At 43.1% G+C, this 15,704-nt stretch overlaps 1 protein-coding gene across 2 annotated transcripts in view; it reads right to left on the reverse strand.

The window, feature by feature from the left end:
- Positions 1–6,873: 6,873 nt before the first annotated feature.
- Positions 6,874–15,704, reverse strand: part of ACER2 (alkaline ceramidase 2) — a 38,914-nt gene continuing 30,083 nt past the window's right edge. The window contains exons 5-6 of one of the 2 annotated variants that reach the window (XM_053571851.1): positions 15,500–15,637; positions 6,874–11,549 (exon numbers count right to left, since the gene is read on the reverse strand). In XM_053571851.1, coding sequence (XP_053427826.1) covers positions 11,363–11,549; positions 15,500–15,637 — 325 coding nt within the window. In that variant the 3' untranslated portion in view covers positions 6,874–11,362. Of the gene's footprint in view, positions 11,550–13,565; positions 14,897–15,499; positions 15,638–15,704 lie in introns of those variants that run through there. The other variant, XM_053571858.1, reaches the window with a different exon arrangement.

Consider the following 15,704-nt stretch of genomic DNA (forward strand, 5'->3'; position numbering starts at 1 on the left):
GTACAAAGTTGGACTGTAGAAAAAGTGCTACATACCTCACTGCTGAATATCACTATGGTCACCTTTGAAGTACTCCCCTTGCCCATCTGGTGACCATAGTGATATTCGGCAATGATGTATGTAGCACTTTTTCTAGGATGAGTTCACAAACTTAATTGTGTGACCTCATATGTGTCCTCCCAGAAGACTGCATGTTATTAGGGAACTCATGCTATCCATGGAGTAGAAAAAACCTGGAGCTCTAAGTCAGGACTCCTGGGTCTGGACTCACTTCTACGTAACCTTGGAAGACACAAGTCAGGGCTCCAGGCCTCGGAGTCCTCACCATAAACTCTTTTGTAAAGAAAGGAGGTGGGTGTTAGACTAGGTGTCTCTCAGACCCCTTCCAGCCTTAATGTTCCAACTGTTAGAAGATGGAATCTGTGGGTCCTGAGCAAGCCCCAGCCAAGCCAGTAGCTGCTTTCTTCACAGCTGCTCACCCAGTTCCCACACGCCTGTATTTTTCCTGCCCATTTTGTGCCCCCAAAGACATCCCTGCCTTTTGTCTAGTCCCAACCAGCAGGAGGCTGCTCTCCATCATGGCCAAGCCAGAACAATCACACTATGTCTTACAGGTCAAAGCTCCATTTCTGTTTTAGAGACAGGGTCTCACTATGTCACCCACCCAGGCTGGAGTGCAATGGCAGGATCATAGCTCACTGCAACCTCAAACTCCTGGCCTCAAGCAATCCTCCTACCTCAGCTTCCCAAATTGCTTGGATTACAAGCATGTGTCAGGCTGCCTTAGGCTTTTGTTCTTGATTGTCTTCCTGTCTAGAATATTCTTCCTTCTTTCCTTCCTTTCTTTAATTATTTAATTTTTTGGTTGGGAGACGGTTTGGGGAGGAGGCTCACTATGTTGCCCAGGCTAGTCTTGAACTCCTGGCCCCAAGCAATCCTCCTGCCCTGGCCTCCCAAAGTGCAGGGACAATAGACATAAGCCTCCATGCCCGGCCCCCTTTCTGATATTTTTAACTCCTGAGAATAGTTCCTGCAGTCCTGTCTCAACTTTCTTTGCATAACACCACCACCACCACACACACACACACACACACACACACACACACACACACACACACACATCATCTGTACTGCTGATAGATCCAACCAGTGCAGTCGAAGAAGGAGCTATCCTCTGCCAAGCACCATCCTGTGCCCCCGAGATGTTTTACCAGCCTTGACCTCCCTCCTGTCTCTTCAGGTTTCAGTTTGGATGTTGCACTCCAATCCAGGAAGACTGCCTTGCCCCCGCAAGATATTCCCAACACATCCTGAACGTCTCTGTGAATTGATGACTGGTGGGTAAGCTGATGCCTGGATTCCACCTCCCAACACTAATCCACAGCTCAGGCCTGGGCTTGTCTCTGAGAATACAAAGAGGAGGTTATGGGGTGTGTGACTGGATGGCTTTATCCCACCAGACACCCTGAGGTCTGGGGAGAGCAGGGAGTTTCTGCCAAGTGAACCCCCCCTCCCCCAAACTCCCTAAAGCCCCTCTTTCCTAAGGCCCCCAGACCTTCTCCTTTATAGCTGCTGCCTTCATGGTTTTGTGGACGCAGCTGGTTAGAGATGGAGACACCTGCTCCCCAGGTCAGAGGGGGAAACTGTGTTACTGTGAAACTCCAACAGGGACCACGGGAAAGAAAAATGAAGCCTCAGGGGTGCGTGTGCCCGCGTGTACGTGAGTATGAGCGTGCGTGTGTGTGCACGTGGCACGGAGGAGTCTCCCTGTTCTGTGACACCAAGTCAATTCTTCTGCCTCTGGCTAAAAGTGAGGAGGGGATTTCGCAGCCTTGTCAGATGCAGGAAGCAGCTTATGGGACAATGGAATGGTCAGTAGTGTCCCCCCACACACAAAATTCACATCCACCCAGAACGTGACTTTATTTAGACCATATTTGCAGTTATAATTCAAGACGAGGTCCTCCTGGGTGAGAGCGGGCCTAAATCCAACGACAAGTGTCTTTATAAAATGAAGGGGAGGGAGTTTAGACACAGACTCAGGAAAGAGCCCTGTGCCTGGGGAGGCGGGGTTAGAGTGACGCCTCTCCACCGCGAGAACTCGGCCAGCAACCACCTGGAGCTGGGAGAGGTGCAGGGCGCCGCAGCTCCCCGGCTTCCGGGAGGAGGCAAGCCTGGTAAAGCGCCCAGATTGGGGGCTTCTGGCCTCCTGAACTGTGGGAGGAAAAGTTTCTGACGTTTCGGGTAACTAAATTTTGGGGAGATTCATTACTCAGTGATGGATAATCCATATAGGCCCTAGGGCCACGTGCAGGACCCTGTGCAACGCCAAGTTCTGACAGAGGCACATGAGGAGACAAGCGGGAGAAGCTCAAAACAAGGAAGCCGGGAAGGGAAGGCGAGGGCCAGCTCTTGACAGAGACTCTAAGTCACAGAAGAAGGAGGCATTTTCTGTAGTATAGGAGAGAAATGGAGCTCCCGCCTGTAATCCCAGCTCTCGGGGAGGCTGAGGTGGGTGGATCACCTGAGCTCACAGGTTCAAGACCAGGCTGAGCCAGACTGAGACCCTATCTCTAAAAATAGCTGGGTGTTGTGGCTGGCGCCTGTAGTCCCAGCTACACAGGAGGCTGAGGCAAGAGAATTACTTGAGTCTAAGAGTTTGAGACTCAGGCTGCTGTGAGCTATGATGCCACATGACTCTACCAAGGAGGACAAAGTGAGATTCTGTCAAAAAAAAAAGTGAAAAATGGATGTATCAGAGACACCAGAGATGTGGAATGAAGAGGCTGTGTCTGCTACTGGATTGAATGAGGACAGCTGAGGGAGGTAGGGGCTTCTCTAGCAACTGAATGGAAAGGGGCATCACTCCCTGAGTAGGTGGGCAAGGCGTAGGCTTAGGAGAGATGTGAGGGCAAATGTGGGGTGCCTATTGAACGTCCAAATAACCAAACAGAGATGGCCAGGAAGTGATTAGCCATGCAGATCTATCACTGAGGAGAGAGAGCGAGCTCAGCTATGGAGCCAGAAGAGGAAGGAGGCCCGTATGGACATAAGCCCCACTGGGTATGGGGGCAGTTCCTCCTCACAGCCACAGATAATACTGGATGCAGGGTTGTTTAGAGGTAGGTCACCTTGATGACCAGCTGCCATCTACTGAGCATCTACTACATGCCAACTGTCACTCTATATGGTTGTCCTTTGCTATGAGCAGGGATTGGATTCAGGACCTCGCTGAGGTTGACTTCATGGATGTGGAACCCATAGGCACAAAAGGCCAACTGAACTTTGGTTGTTTGTATGTATAGGACTGTTTTGAATCTGATAATCCTAATTTGGTGCCCGCCTATGTAAAAACCATTTTGAAAACATTTAAATCAGTTGTAGATTGTGGAAAAATAACTAAACCAAAAAGTTAAAAGCGTTGGACTTGAATCCTGGCTCTGCCACTTAATAGCTGTGATCAAAATATATGTCTCAGCCTCAGTAGTATCATACCCAAAACAGAAATAATAATAATAATGCTGCTCTCTGTGTAGCTGTGAAGAGTAAGAAGTTTCTGTGAAAGATAACTTATGTGATGGGCTCTCAAATACGGTTTGCTTGTAGGAAAGTAATATCTTTCTTTTCACTGGGCTGAGATGACCTATTATCAGATGTGGCTTATAGACTATCAGTCAAAGCTTAGAATTCCCCCCTCGTTCCTGCCTTCTGTCCCAGCACTGCTGACTCTTCCCTAATGCATGGATGTCTGAAGGTAGCGGCCTCTTTCCACCCTTCTCACAGTTCTAAACTGCTCCTTCCATCACGGTAGCCCTCTGCAGCCGCCTTATCAGGCAGCAACCCAAGCAGGCCTTTGATGAGCATTGATTTAAACTGCACTCAGGCTAAAAGAGAACTGGGTTGTAATGGGATTTGATTTATATAAATGAAGCTATTAATCCACAAAGTTAAATTTAGTCCCTGTGGATTAAAACGTTCTCTAGCTACATATAGCATCACAAGCCTGTAGTTCCAGCTACTCAGGAGGCTGAAGGTGGAAAGGAATTCTTGAGCCCAGAAGTCTAAGGTTGATGTGAGCAGTGATGGGCCACTGCACTCCTCTCTGAGTGATACAGTGACACAGTCTCAAAAAGAAAAAAAATCCTTGAAAAAAGAACAATACAACAATAAAAATAATACAGTTTAGCAATTATTTGCATAACATTTACATTGTATTAGGTATTATAAGTACCTGAGAGATGAAGAAAAGTATACAGGAGGATGTGCATAGGTAATATGTAAATAGCAGGCTATTTTATTTGGGACTTAAGCACTCCAGATTTTGGTATTAGGAGTGTGGTCCTGGAGCCCATCCTCCAAAGAGAGAAATGCTTGTATTTGTGTTATTGCATTAGGCAGATTCTAAAAATTCCAAGATCAAGCACCACGGTAATAAAGAATGAGAGAAGAAAGAGAAGGCAGCGAGATCTAGGGAAACACACTTGAGCCCAGACAAAGGCTGCACAACTTGCAGGAGTTTTGAGACAATGGTAGTGAGTTCTGGGATGATCAGGAACTGGAAAAGGCCACTGACAGCAATACCCAGAATAACCATAAGATGGCAGCATTACTCCAGGAGTCTCTCCCAGCCCCGCCCACCCGAGCAGCTAATGCCTTTCTTTGTGCACAGAATTCCTCTCCAGCGACTATCAAGGCCCTTGTGTGTTTTCTGTCACTTCAGCTTCTGGCCTTACCTTCTGCCACTTTCCCATCACCACCCCCAAAATAAAATTCTATGAGTCTATTGCTTTTTGTTACACTTTTTAAATAATGTTATGATCGCTGCCTTCAATTGCAAAACAACTGGATCAAATGTTTTGCTTTAATGAGAAGTATAAAATAAATGAACCAAAACCCATACGAAGTTGATCTTTTCCATTTCGTGAGTGAATACCCACAGGAAAGATTTCCAGGTAAACTATGTGTCGCCAGCCTGGAGAAGGTCAGAGACAGAAGTGCCACATGAGACAAACATAGCTCCTAAGAGTGGGAAGAAGGACTGCCAGGCCCTTAAAATGTGCAGAAAAGGAGGCTAAGCGCACTCAGGAGAGAGTGGAGAACAAAAACCCAAATGCCTTACTTGTAAACTTTTTCTTATGGAAAAAAGCCAACAAAACAAAAGTAGACAGAATAGTATGAGAAAACCCAGATACCATCTTAAGGATTGTCTGAAACTGTAAACCAGGAAGGAGACTGCCAGGAAGATGTAAGTCTCCAGCTTCACCATAGATGTTGCCAGTACCTTGGATCTGCCTCTCTCCAGCCCTTTAAAGTATGGATGCGTCACGCCTGTAATCCTAGTAGGCTGAGGCTCGTAGATTGCTTGAGCTCAGGTGTTCAAGACCTGCTTGAGCAACAGCGAGACCATGTCTCTGCTAAATATAAAAAAATAATAAAAAAAAAAAAAAGCTAGCCAGGCGTTATGGTGGGCGCCAGTGGTCCCAGCTACTTGGGAGGCTGAGGCAAAAGGATGGCTTGAGTCTAGGAGTTTGAGGTTGCTGTGAGCTATGACAGGACAGCACTCTAGCCTGGGGCAACAGACTGAGATTCTGTCTCAAAAAAATAAAGTATAGTCCTTGAAAGTGAAGCCTTTAAACATAAAGCCCTCAAAAGAGAAGTAAGGGACAAACCAGGTGGAAAGCTCTGATCTTTAAGAGCAGTCAGAAAAGGGAAGTGGTGGTGATTGCACCCACTTGTGGCCAGACTCAGGAAAAGATGATACCCACAGAGGGGAGTGAGCAGTCCAGTCTGAGGGGGAGACATACACACAGTCCCCCAAACTATAGCCTTCAACTTCCCCAGCCACTGTTTCTGGTCATGGCCTCAAAACATTCAATCCTAAGGAATGAGTAATTGATTTCAGCACCAGAAAGGATCTGAATCCTTGCTTAGTCTCCTGATAGAGGTTTTTTACCTGTTAGAGATCTCTGAACTTTCCCAAATTATATATGGGTTGAGGGTCTCTATCCAAAATGCTTGGCTCCAAAAGTGTTTTAGATTTCAGATTTTTTTTTTTCAGACTCTAGAATAGTTGCATTATCCCAGCTCAGTGTGCCTAATCTAAAATCTAAAATGCTCCAATGAGTATTTTCATTGAACACAATGGTGGTGCTCAAGAAGTTTTGGATTTTGGAGAACATCAGATTTTGGATTTTGAGATGGGGGATATTCAATCTGTACCTGGGCATTTTCCTAGATGGAAGATCTGTCAAAATTCTCAGAGACCACCCCTTGTCCCACCTACCATGGCCAAAAACAGAAAGCCTAAAAAAGACTGTAATGACACTGATGATGCTTATCCAGTCTTTCTTTTCTAATGGTCGTATTCTTTTGAATACTTTAATTTATAAAATGTCATAGATTTTCTTTAATATAGATAAGGATTTTCCTGCTAAAATAATTTATGATTTTGAAAAGTCACAAGATCTTTCTAGTGACTGGCTAAAATCCAGTACAAATGAACTGTTTTATATATTTGAGACTTTATATCTATTGGCGTAATAATAGAACTTTTAATTAAAAAAAAACTGTGGGAAGCTCAGGAGTTTGAGACCACCCTGAGCAAGAGCAAGACCACGTTCGTAAAATAGCCGAGCACTGTGGCAGGCGCCCATAGTCCCAGCTACTTGGGAGGCTGAGGCAAGAGAATTGCTTAAGTCCAAGAATTTGAGGTTGGTGTAAGCTGTGACGCCACAGTGCTCTACTGAGAGTGACATAGTGAGACTTTGTCTCAAAAAAAATGAAAATAAAAATAAACTGTGTTTAGGTACTTTACACTGGAAATATTTAAATGTATTAATTTAACAGCTCTGAGAAGAAACCAACAAATTATACTTATTTTAAACATATTTAATAACAATGGTACCCAAATTCATCAAGAAATGAATTCGGGCACATGTGCTTTTGATACATTTTCACTGCAGATACTTCAGAAATCATTTTAGAAACAGACACAAACATACATATTCATTCACAGAAAATGCCATTTACAGTTGTAATATCAGTCATCATAGTCAGTTCACAAAAAAGCATAAAGTGCAAAAGCTCCATTTTTGAAGGCTTTAAATCACTCCCAGGCAATGGAAATTCAATTTTACCATAGCCAGTGGTCATACCACTCTCATACAGCACACCCAATCTAAGGTATAAAATAACGTATATATCTGAAAATACTACATTTGCTCTGGTTACATATTGTGGTTATAAAATAGTCTTAAATACAATTTAACATACAGGGAAGGATACAATTCAAACGATTAGTCCCTTAATGTAGAGGCCATTTTTCTTCAGTCTGTAGGAGAATGATGTCTATAAAAATCCACGGAGAATCCCAATCTGGCCCAAGACTTCTCTCTGACCAGGTGGAACAAGGGCACCCAGACAAAGGAGTTCATTTGGCGGGAAAGGAGTTAGGAGAGGGACCCTGGCTGGGCAAGCTTCGGCTCTCACCTGCCCCCTAGGGATGGTTCCACATCAGCCCCAAGGGATAAGGAGCCAGGGAAGGCTCAAATCCCAGTCCAGGAGCCTTCAGCCTCGCCCTGGCTCACTGAAGCCTGATGAACTGGTGAAAGAAGTGTTTACAGCCTGAGAAACCCACTCCATGGGACAGGTGGCAGCATTTCTACAAAGCCTGAGTTTGATGACTGTCAAGCTTGGTCCCCCAGTAGAACACCTTTCATGTACAACTAATGTTTTAGGCACTCTTCATTGGACAGGCACAGTATTCCCCCAAATGTAGCCCATTACCAAAAGGATTCAGACTTCTCATCCCCACACACTTTAAATGTGCTCACTAAAGGGCTGGCTTTACAATAATAAAGTCATAAAGGGGAGAAAGATTTATTCTTCTAATAATCAATAATCAACACACTAAGAATCACTGACTAGAAGGATCCCTTGGTAACAGTAATGGTTTTTTATATCTTAAATCCAGTTCCTACTGGGTATGGATCTTGGGCAAACTAACTAGAACAAAATTTGACAGCCAGGCCGAGTAACCGCTGCTGTAACCTTCCTAACTCCTAAATGTCTACTCAGAGGAAAGACGAAGGAGATTCCTGATTGTACATCAATTAACGAAATAAGACATTTTTTATAAATCTAAACATCAAAATCTGTGAAGTCACATATTTAACAGCTATTTACTGTGACTCATTAATCCCCGTGCAGAAGCATATTAAAAAGTAGAACTCAATACATTATTTCCTAGGGCTCATTCATGCTCGGCTTGATTGAAAATGAAGATTCGGTAGTAATTCTCAGATTCAGTGATGAATATTTAAGGACATAGCTAAGTCTAGTGTATTCCAATCCTTGTCTTCATGGAAAAAAATACACAGTTGGCATTTATCTTCCATTTAATCTACAGAAAGAACTGTCAGCTCTAAAACACATGTATTTACAGTCATAATGGGTGGGGAAAAGATGAAACAGAAACAAAGAAATATACCAAAATACCAACAATGGTTTTACATGGGCAAAAGAAATACGGGTTACTCTTTTCTTCTTCTTCTCCCTCTTCTTTTTTAACTTTGCTGTAGTTTCCCAATGTCCTTTAAAGAGCATGTAGTGCTTTTATATAACATGAACGATACCACGAACCCAGCTTAAAATAAGATTGGTTCCAAGTCATTGCAGAAGTAAAAATAAATAATAAAAAAAATTTTTAAATACTGGTATATTTCTACTCTTTTGACTTATATCCAGGCTGGCAAGCTATAGATTTCTGTTCAAAAGTAGAGTTACAGAGTTGTCCTCTTCAAGTATACCCTATTCCACATGCCTTTTGTAATCCTCATCTCTTTATAACCCATCTCCAGGAAGGGCACTTTGCTTTTCATATTAAAAGCATTTCTTTTGACATTTCAACCTAGTTGTCTTCTAGAAGAAAGAGTGAGCAGCCCAGTGCTTCCATCCAGGCCTATTCAAATACATCCAGCAATAGTATTTTATCCCTATTTCCAGGGAATGAAGGTAGGGGTGTCTCCAAGGCCCCCAGGGAACAAGTCCTTCACTGGATAGGAAGAAATAGTCCTTCCTTAATTGTTGAGACAATGCTCCTTTCAGTGAGGAACCCTCAAGACAAATTAAATCTCACATAAAAAAAAAATCCTTCCACCCACCCATTCTGCTACTTATTTGTGCTTCTACGCTAAGACAGCTGGGCAAACTCTCTACTTTGGAGCATTTTTATGCTGCTAAACAGAGGAGACTACAATCTATACCTGATAAAGTCAATCTGAAATGAGAATGGTCTGATTGTCTCCCTTTAAAAACTTGAAGACCAGGTGGTGCCTGTGGTTCAGTGGGTAGGGTACCTGCCCCATATACCAAGGGTGGCAGGTTCAAACCTGGCCCTGGCCAAACTGCAACACAAAAATAGCTGGGCATTGTGGTGGGCACCTGTAGTCCCAGCTACTCGGAAGGCTGAGGCAAGAGCATTGCCTAAGCTCAGGAGCTGGAGGTAGCTGTGAGCTGTGACGCCACGGAACTCTACCAAGGGTGATAAAGTGAGACTCTGTCTCTAAAAAAAAAAAAAAAAACTTGAAGCCCAAAGACTTAACAGCAGTTCTGTTCCATGAACCACCTAGGTCTCCGAGAGGTGCATTTGAGGTTCCACAAATGTTTAATGGAAAGGTCATTTTTGACCCATTTAACACCAAATTTTTCTACCTGGAAATCACCAATGTGTTAATTTGCACTTTCACTACCTGATATATTATTAAGTAAATGCTATAAATTTAATATTAAATAAATTGGAGTTAATAAAATATAACTTACTTCACACATAAAGATTTCTTACTGCAAACAAGGTTCTGCTGCTAAGTAATTTAATGGCGAGAGGTAGAATAAAGAAATTCATGTTCAAACTCTAAATTCAGTTGCTGATTGGGTTCTTCACCTTGGATCACCTGTGCCATTTCTAAGCACATTAAAGAGCTGGATGTGCCAAAAACTTGTTAACTCTTAGATTCTTAGGACAGTGACGTGACTCCTGTCCACATAAGAAGGACACGCCCGTCCTGCCTTCGCCCAACAATGGAATGTTAAAAAGCAGGAGATGCCTGAGTTTAAATTATCCCTGAGATTGATAATTCCCACCTGATGCCTTGGAGACAGATTGGAATCTTTCATTCACCCCAAGGAAGAGAAGATAAGTAGTAGCCAGTGTCTCGTTAGATAAGAAAAATTCAGACGGCAACGGATTTGTCCTGCTGCACCAGCCACTCAAATCAGGCAGTGAGTGTGTGGTTACTGCCAGCACTCGGGAAGAGTGAGCAGTCAGATGCTCTGAGAAACCACAGGAAGCACCTTGCACTCCGAGGGTGAGGAGTGTAGGTCCTCAGGAAAGTCAGAGTAGGGAGAGGTGAAAGTTCTGAAGATAATTTCCAGAATACTATAGCATCCTGGAGGCTTCAAATAAGAAAAAAAAAGTTTCCAAAAACTTCATGTTGGCTCCAAATGTTGAACCAGCACCTCCACCAAAATTGTAAGGAGCCCTTTGGTAAAAACAGAGGTCAGGTCATAGGAGGTGGGTCTATTCTTCTGTATTTTAGGCTACTGAACTGAGGCAGGAGAGGGGAGGCAGAAGTACTTTCAATACTTAAAAATTGTGCTCATCTTCAAGAACGGCTTACAGTGGAGTACAGATTTTGGCACTGAGGGTTTTACTCGTTAGCTTTACCCTCATCTGAAAGTAAGTCTCCATCTCTCAGCAAGAGGTAGTAGTAAAAGGATTCACAAATGTTTGTAAAACCTGGGTTAGTTGAGAGTTGCAAGTGAAAAACTAGCCTAGTTAGCCACAAGCCCTGTGTGTATTTCATTTGTTTAGTTTTGTCTAAGGGCAGTTTTCCCAAATGAAAATCTCTAGCACCTTCCCTCAGAGTCAGAGGGTCTTGTCATTGCTGGGTCTGTCAATGGTAGAGTTCACTCCAAGGTTGCCTGGGAATGGCAGGGGCTGTAGCAGGCCAGCTTTCTCCAGGAAGAGAGGCATTGTGGAGGGCTGGGTTTCTCGAAGGACTGCTCTGCATGGCCATAAAGGATTCAACCCAAAAAGCCACAGCATCTAGAAATGAGGCTACAAAGTATGCACCTAGTGTCCCTAAGCCCTCTACTCTCCATCTTTGGGAAAGGGAAAGACACTCACTTCTGGGCCCAGGGGAATCCTGCGGTCTACAGACACACTAGTTAGAGCCCAAGGGAATAGAAATTTTAAAAGACGGGCCACACCCCAACTCATTGAACCCCCTTGGCTGTCTTTGCTAGCAAATGAAGCCCAGTGCGTGAGGGAAAACAAGCAGAGAAGCCAGCCACCGCCTTGCTGTCATGTGATCTTGACTGGAGATTTCTTGTTGGCGCATAAAAGGGACACATAGGGGACACCAATGAAGGCCCATTTCTCGCTGGGCCAAAACTTGATGACGGGGCCTTGCTCAGGGATCTCTGAGGCAGCATCAAAGTAGGCAAAGCACACACAGCCCAGGTAGGCCGCAAGGCAGATGAGGATGTGCCTGCAAAGGAGACAGCAGTGAGAACCTGACAAGCCAAGACTCTGCCTTAGGTTTAACCTGCTCTCCCAGCAGGCCAGTCCCCTTTCCTGACTACAGCTACAGCCCAGGGGCCTCTTCCAATGAGGAAGGGATGAAAACAACCAACTACCCCTGGAAGAGCAAGATGATAAACCTTGAGTTGAGCAATTCAGGACTCACCTTAGAATGTTATAAAAATAATACTGCTTGACAATAGGAATAAATGTGCAAATAAATGCCTCAACCAAGAAGACTGAGGCCCAAGGATTTAAAACAGAGGTGCTAAGATGGAAATTACTGAACACCTCTGATCAGATCCCACCATCTGACTTTAATAATTGGTTGTAGATATTTTATGCCCTTCACCAGGAATAAGTTTATACTAATTAAATAGCTTCTATATTTCAGGAGGCAAATACCTTTTTTTGGTAAATTTAACCTCACTGTAGTTGTAAAAAGTTTTAATAGTAATTTTTATTATTGAATGGGCCATTTAAAGGCATGTGATCCTTCCTTATACCCTGTACTGCTATACTGAAACTTAATCCCAGGTGAATTACAATACTTAAATATATTTTTAAACATATTTAAAGCAAATATTTTTCATAAACTTTGGTTGAGGAAAGACTCTTCTTAGGATACAAAGTCCAGAAACCCTAAAGAAAAGACTAACAAATGTGACTACATGGAAGTTTAAAACCAATATGGCACAAACTCTCTGGGAGGCCAAGAGCATGCTGGCTCATGCCTGTAATCCCAGGGAGGCTGAGGTGGCTGGGTCATCTGAATTCACAAGGTTGAGACCAGCCTGAGCAAGAGTGTGACCCCGTCTCTAAAAATAGCTAGGCATTGTGGCCGGCACCTGTAGTCCCAGCTACTCAGGAGGCTGAGGCAAGAGAATTGCTTGAGCCCAGGAGTTTGAGATTGCTGTGAGTTATGACACCACAGCACTCTACCGAGGGCAAAAAAGTGAAACTCTGTCTCAAAATAAATAAATAAATAAAACAATCAGGGTCAAGCTAGTTAGTGGTTGAGTGGTATGAACAAGACTGGCTGCATGTAGACAATTATAAGAGCTGGGCACTGTGCACATGGTAGTTCAAGGTATTATTCTCTGTACTTTTGAAAATGTTGGAATTTGGCTCGGTACCTATAGCTCAGCAGCTAGGGCGCCAGCCACATACACCAGGCTGGCAGGTTTGAACCTGGCCCGGGCCAGCTAAACAACAATGACAACTACAACAACAACGAAAAAATGGTGGGGCATTGTGGCAGGCTCCTGTAGTCCCAGCCACTTGAGAGGTTAAGGCAAGAGAATCACTTGAGCCCAAAAGTCTGAGGTTGCTGTGTGCTGTGACACCATAGCACTCTACAGAGGGCGACATAATAAGACTTTGTCTCAAAAAAAAATAAAATAAAATAAAAAAGAAAATGTTGGAGTTTGCATAATAACGGCCCATAGTTATTCAGACAGTGATTACTGTCTACTATGTGCCAGGCCTAGACACTGTATGCACATTGTTAATAAACAGAAACAATAGAGAAGATGGAGAAATGAAAAGGCACATTTCAAAATAGGAAATACACGTAGCAAATTTACATCAGAAAAGATGTCCAAAATACTAATTTTTTAAAAAACAAAAAAATAAAGATAAAATATGCTAATAATTGGTTTCGGTCAGGTTAACAAAGATTTAAAAGAGTTCATAATATCCAGTGCATGTGAAAAGGTGGGTGAAAGGTTCATGAAAATGTGGGTAAAAGGTTCTCCCTTATAGACTTCAATAAAAAGTGTTAACTGGCACAACTGCTCTTACTTTGGCAATATGTCTGACAATTTAACTTATGGGAATGTTCAGGAGATAGAGTCAATATAGATGTTCACTGTTGGGTGGCGCCTGTGGCTCAAAAGAGTAGGGCACCGGCCCCATATGCCGGAGGTGGTGGGTTCAAGCCCAGCCCTGACCAAAAACTGAAAAAGAAAAAAAAAAAAAAAAACAAATAGATGTTCATTGTAGATTACTTGCAGAAGTAAAAAAAAAAACAGTAATAACGTCAATGTCCATTGGCAGAGAGGTTAGTTAAATAACTGACAACGTGCCCATATCATAAAGTACTAGACACAGCAATGGGAATAATGTATATGCAATGGTTAGGAATGATGTCCATATAATAATAGGTCTAAGCAAGAGAGAGTTAGTGTTTGGTTAAAAAAAAAAAAAGGACCAGTTTGCATCATGTAATCATGTATTAAATGATGTGATTTTGGTCTTTAAAAAGCAGGAGAAATATATATATACGTAGATATATATAGGTAAAATCTGAAAGGCTATACTTCAAAATATTAACATTATCTTTCTTTGGTAGATAGAATTATGAAAGCCAATCTTTCTATACTTCTATGCTATTAATTTGTTGTAAAATTTATATATGTGTATGTATGTTCTTTTTTTTGAGACAAGTTCTCGTAGAGTACAATAGTGTCATCGTAGCTCACAGCAACCTCCTGGGCTTTATCGATCCTCCTGCCTCAGTCTCCCAAGTAGCTGTGACTACAAGTACCTGCCACCACACCCGGCTAATTTTTCAACTTTTTACAGAGACAGGATCTCACTACATTGCTCAGCCTCATCTCGAATTCTTAACTCCAAGCGGTCTCCTGACTCAGACTCCCAGAGTCCTGAGATAACAGGAGTGAGCCACTGTGCCCAGCCTATATGTCATTTTATAACTGGGAGAAAAAATAGTTCAATTTTAAAAAAGAAAAAGCAGAAAATATACCAAATTCAGAAACAAATCAAATTTGAGCCAAAATTATTACATACTCTAAATTCTGAATTTTACTTAAATCACTGCTGTGACAAGGGGACTTGGATTGATAAAAATAACCACATTGAATGAAGTACATTTACCAAAACTCAAAAATGTACACTTAAATTGAGTACATTTTATTATTCAGAAAATATTACTCAACAGATACACAAAGCATATAAACTCACTACTATGAGTTGAGGTTGAACCTAAGAAAAGTTTAGGCAATGGAGCCTACGACTGAAAACCCCAACTTGTACAGTTTTATTTTGGTTTTGTCTTTTGCAAACACTTCTTCGAGTTCCTAAACCTTAAATTTAGAGTAGGTTGGGTCTCACAGTAAACATATACAAGTTCATATACATAAGACAATGTAAGCCAATTCTTTGAAATCGTGTATCTTTAGGTCATTTTCAGATAGAAGTCAATCTTTTTCTGAATCTGGATCTAAGAAAGATTTTCCACCTCTCACCACTAGAATGCCTCCTGCTTCTTACTAGCTTTTAAGGTCAGAAGTCCTAGAGGACAGAAAAGGAACGGATCACTCTGAGTTTGGAGCTGAAGCGGTTCCTAGGAAGAAAGCCGCTCCCGTCTCCTCCTCAGCTTTCTGAGTGTAGCCTGTGCAGCCTGCATTTTTTTTTTTCACTTAACAGTGTATCCTGAGCATTCCAATTCGCTATCACTGCTCCAAGGTTCACTATTATTGAATTCCAAGGTTGTTTTTATATAAACAGGTGAACTTGTTCAGTTTTCTGGTCCTCTGTTTCCACCTGTATAAAGAATGGGGGAGACTATTCCCAAATGACCCACGAGGCCCATGCTTTCACCTGGTCACTCAGGCCCCAAGGGTGAAGTTCCTACTGAGGACCATCTCAGTCTTCAAATCACATTGGTCCCCCACTCTCAGATCTAGTGAGAGCTCAGGTTACAGTGAGGGATTCAGTTTTCAAGCACCTTGATGCTTTAATAATGGAGCTAGAGGTAAGAGACTGCAGCCTGAAGCACAAGTGGGCCATTTGTTCTGCGCGCTTTCCTGACACTTCTGCACCTTGCAGGGAGAAGCTGGACCACAGCAAGTGCAAGGGCTGTCTCCCAGCCCCCTCCCACCAGCAGGGGCTTACCACACGCAGTGCAGGTAGGGGAAGTGGAAGGAAGACAACAGCTCACAGAAGGCTCGGTCACTGATCCAGCAGAAGAGGGCAAGGGTCCACCAGAGGCCCGAGAAGAGGCCCAGTTTAAATACACGCACATTGTCACACCTGCACGGGAATCCAGAGAGCAGCCTGGCGTCAGTCCTGGTTTCTGCCTACCCCACTGGCCCCCTAT

This window comes from Nycticebus coucang, chromosome 2 (assembly GCF_027406575.1).
Source record: "Nycticebus coucang isolate mNycCou1 chromosome 2, mNycCou1.pri, whole genome shotgun sequence".
Taxonomy (NCBI): Eukaryota; Metazoa; Chordata; class Mammalia; order Primates; family Lorisidae; genus Nycticebus; species Nycticebus coucang.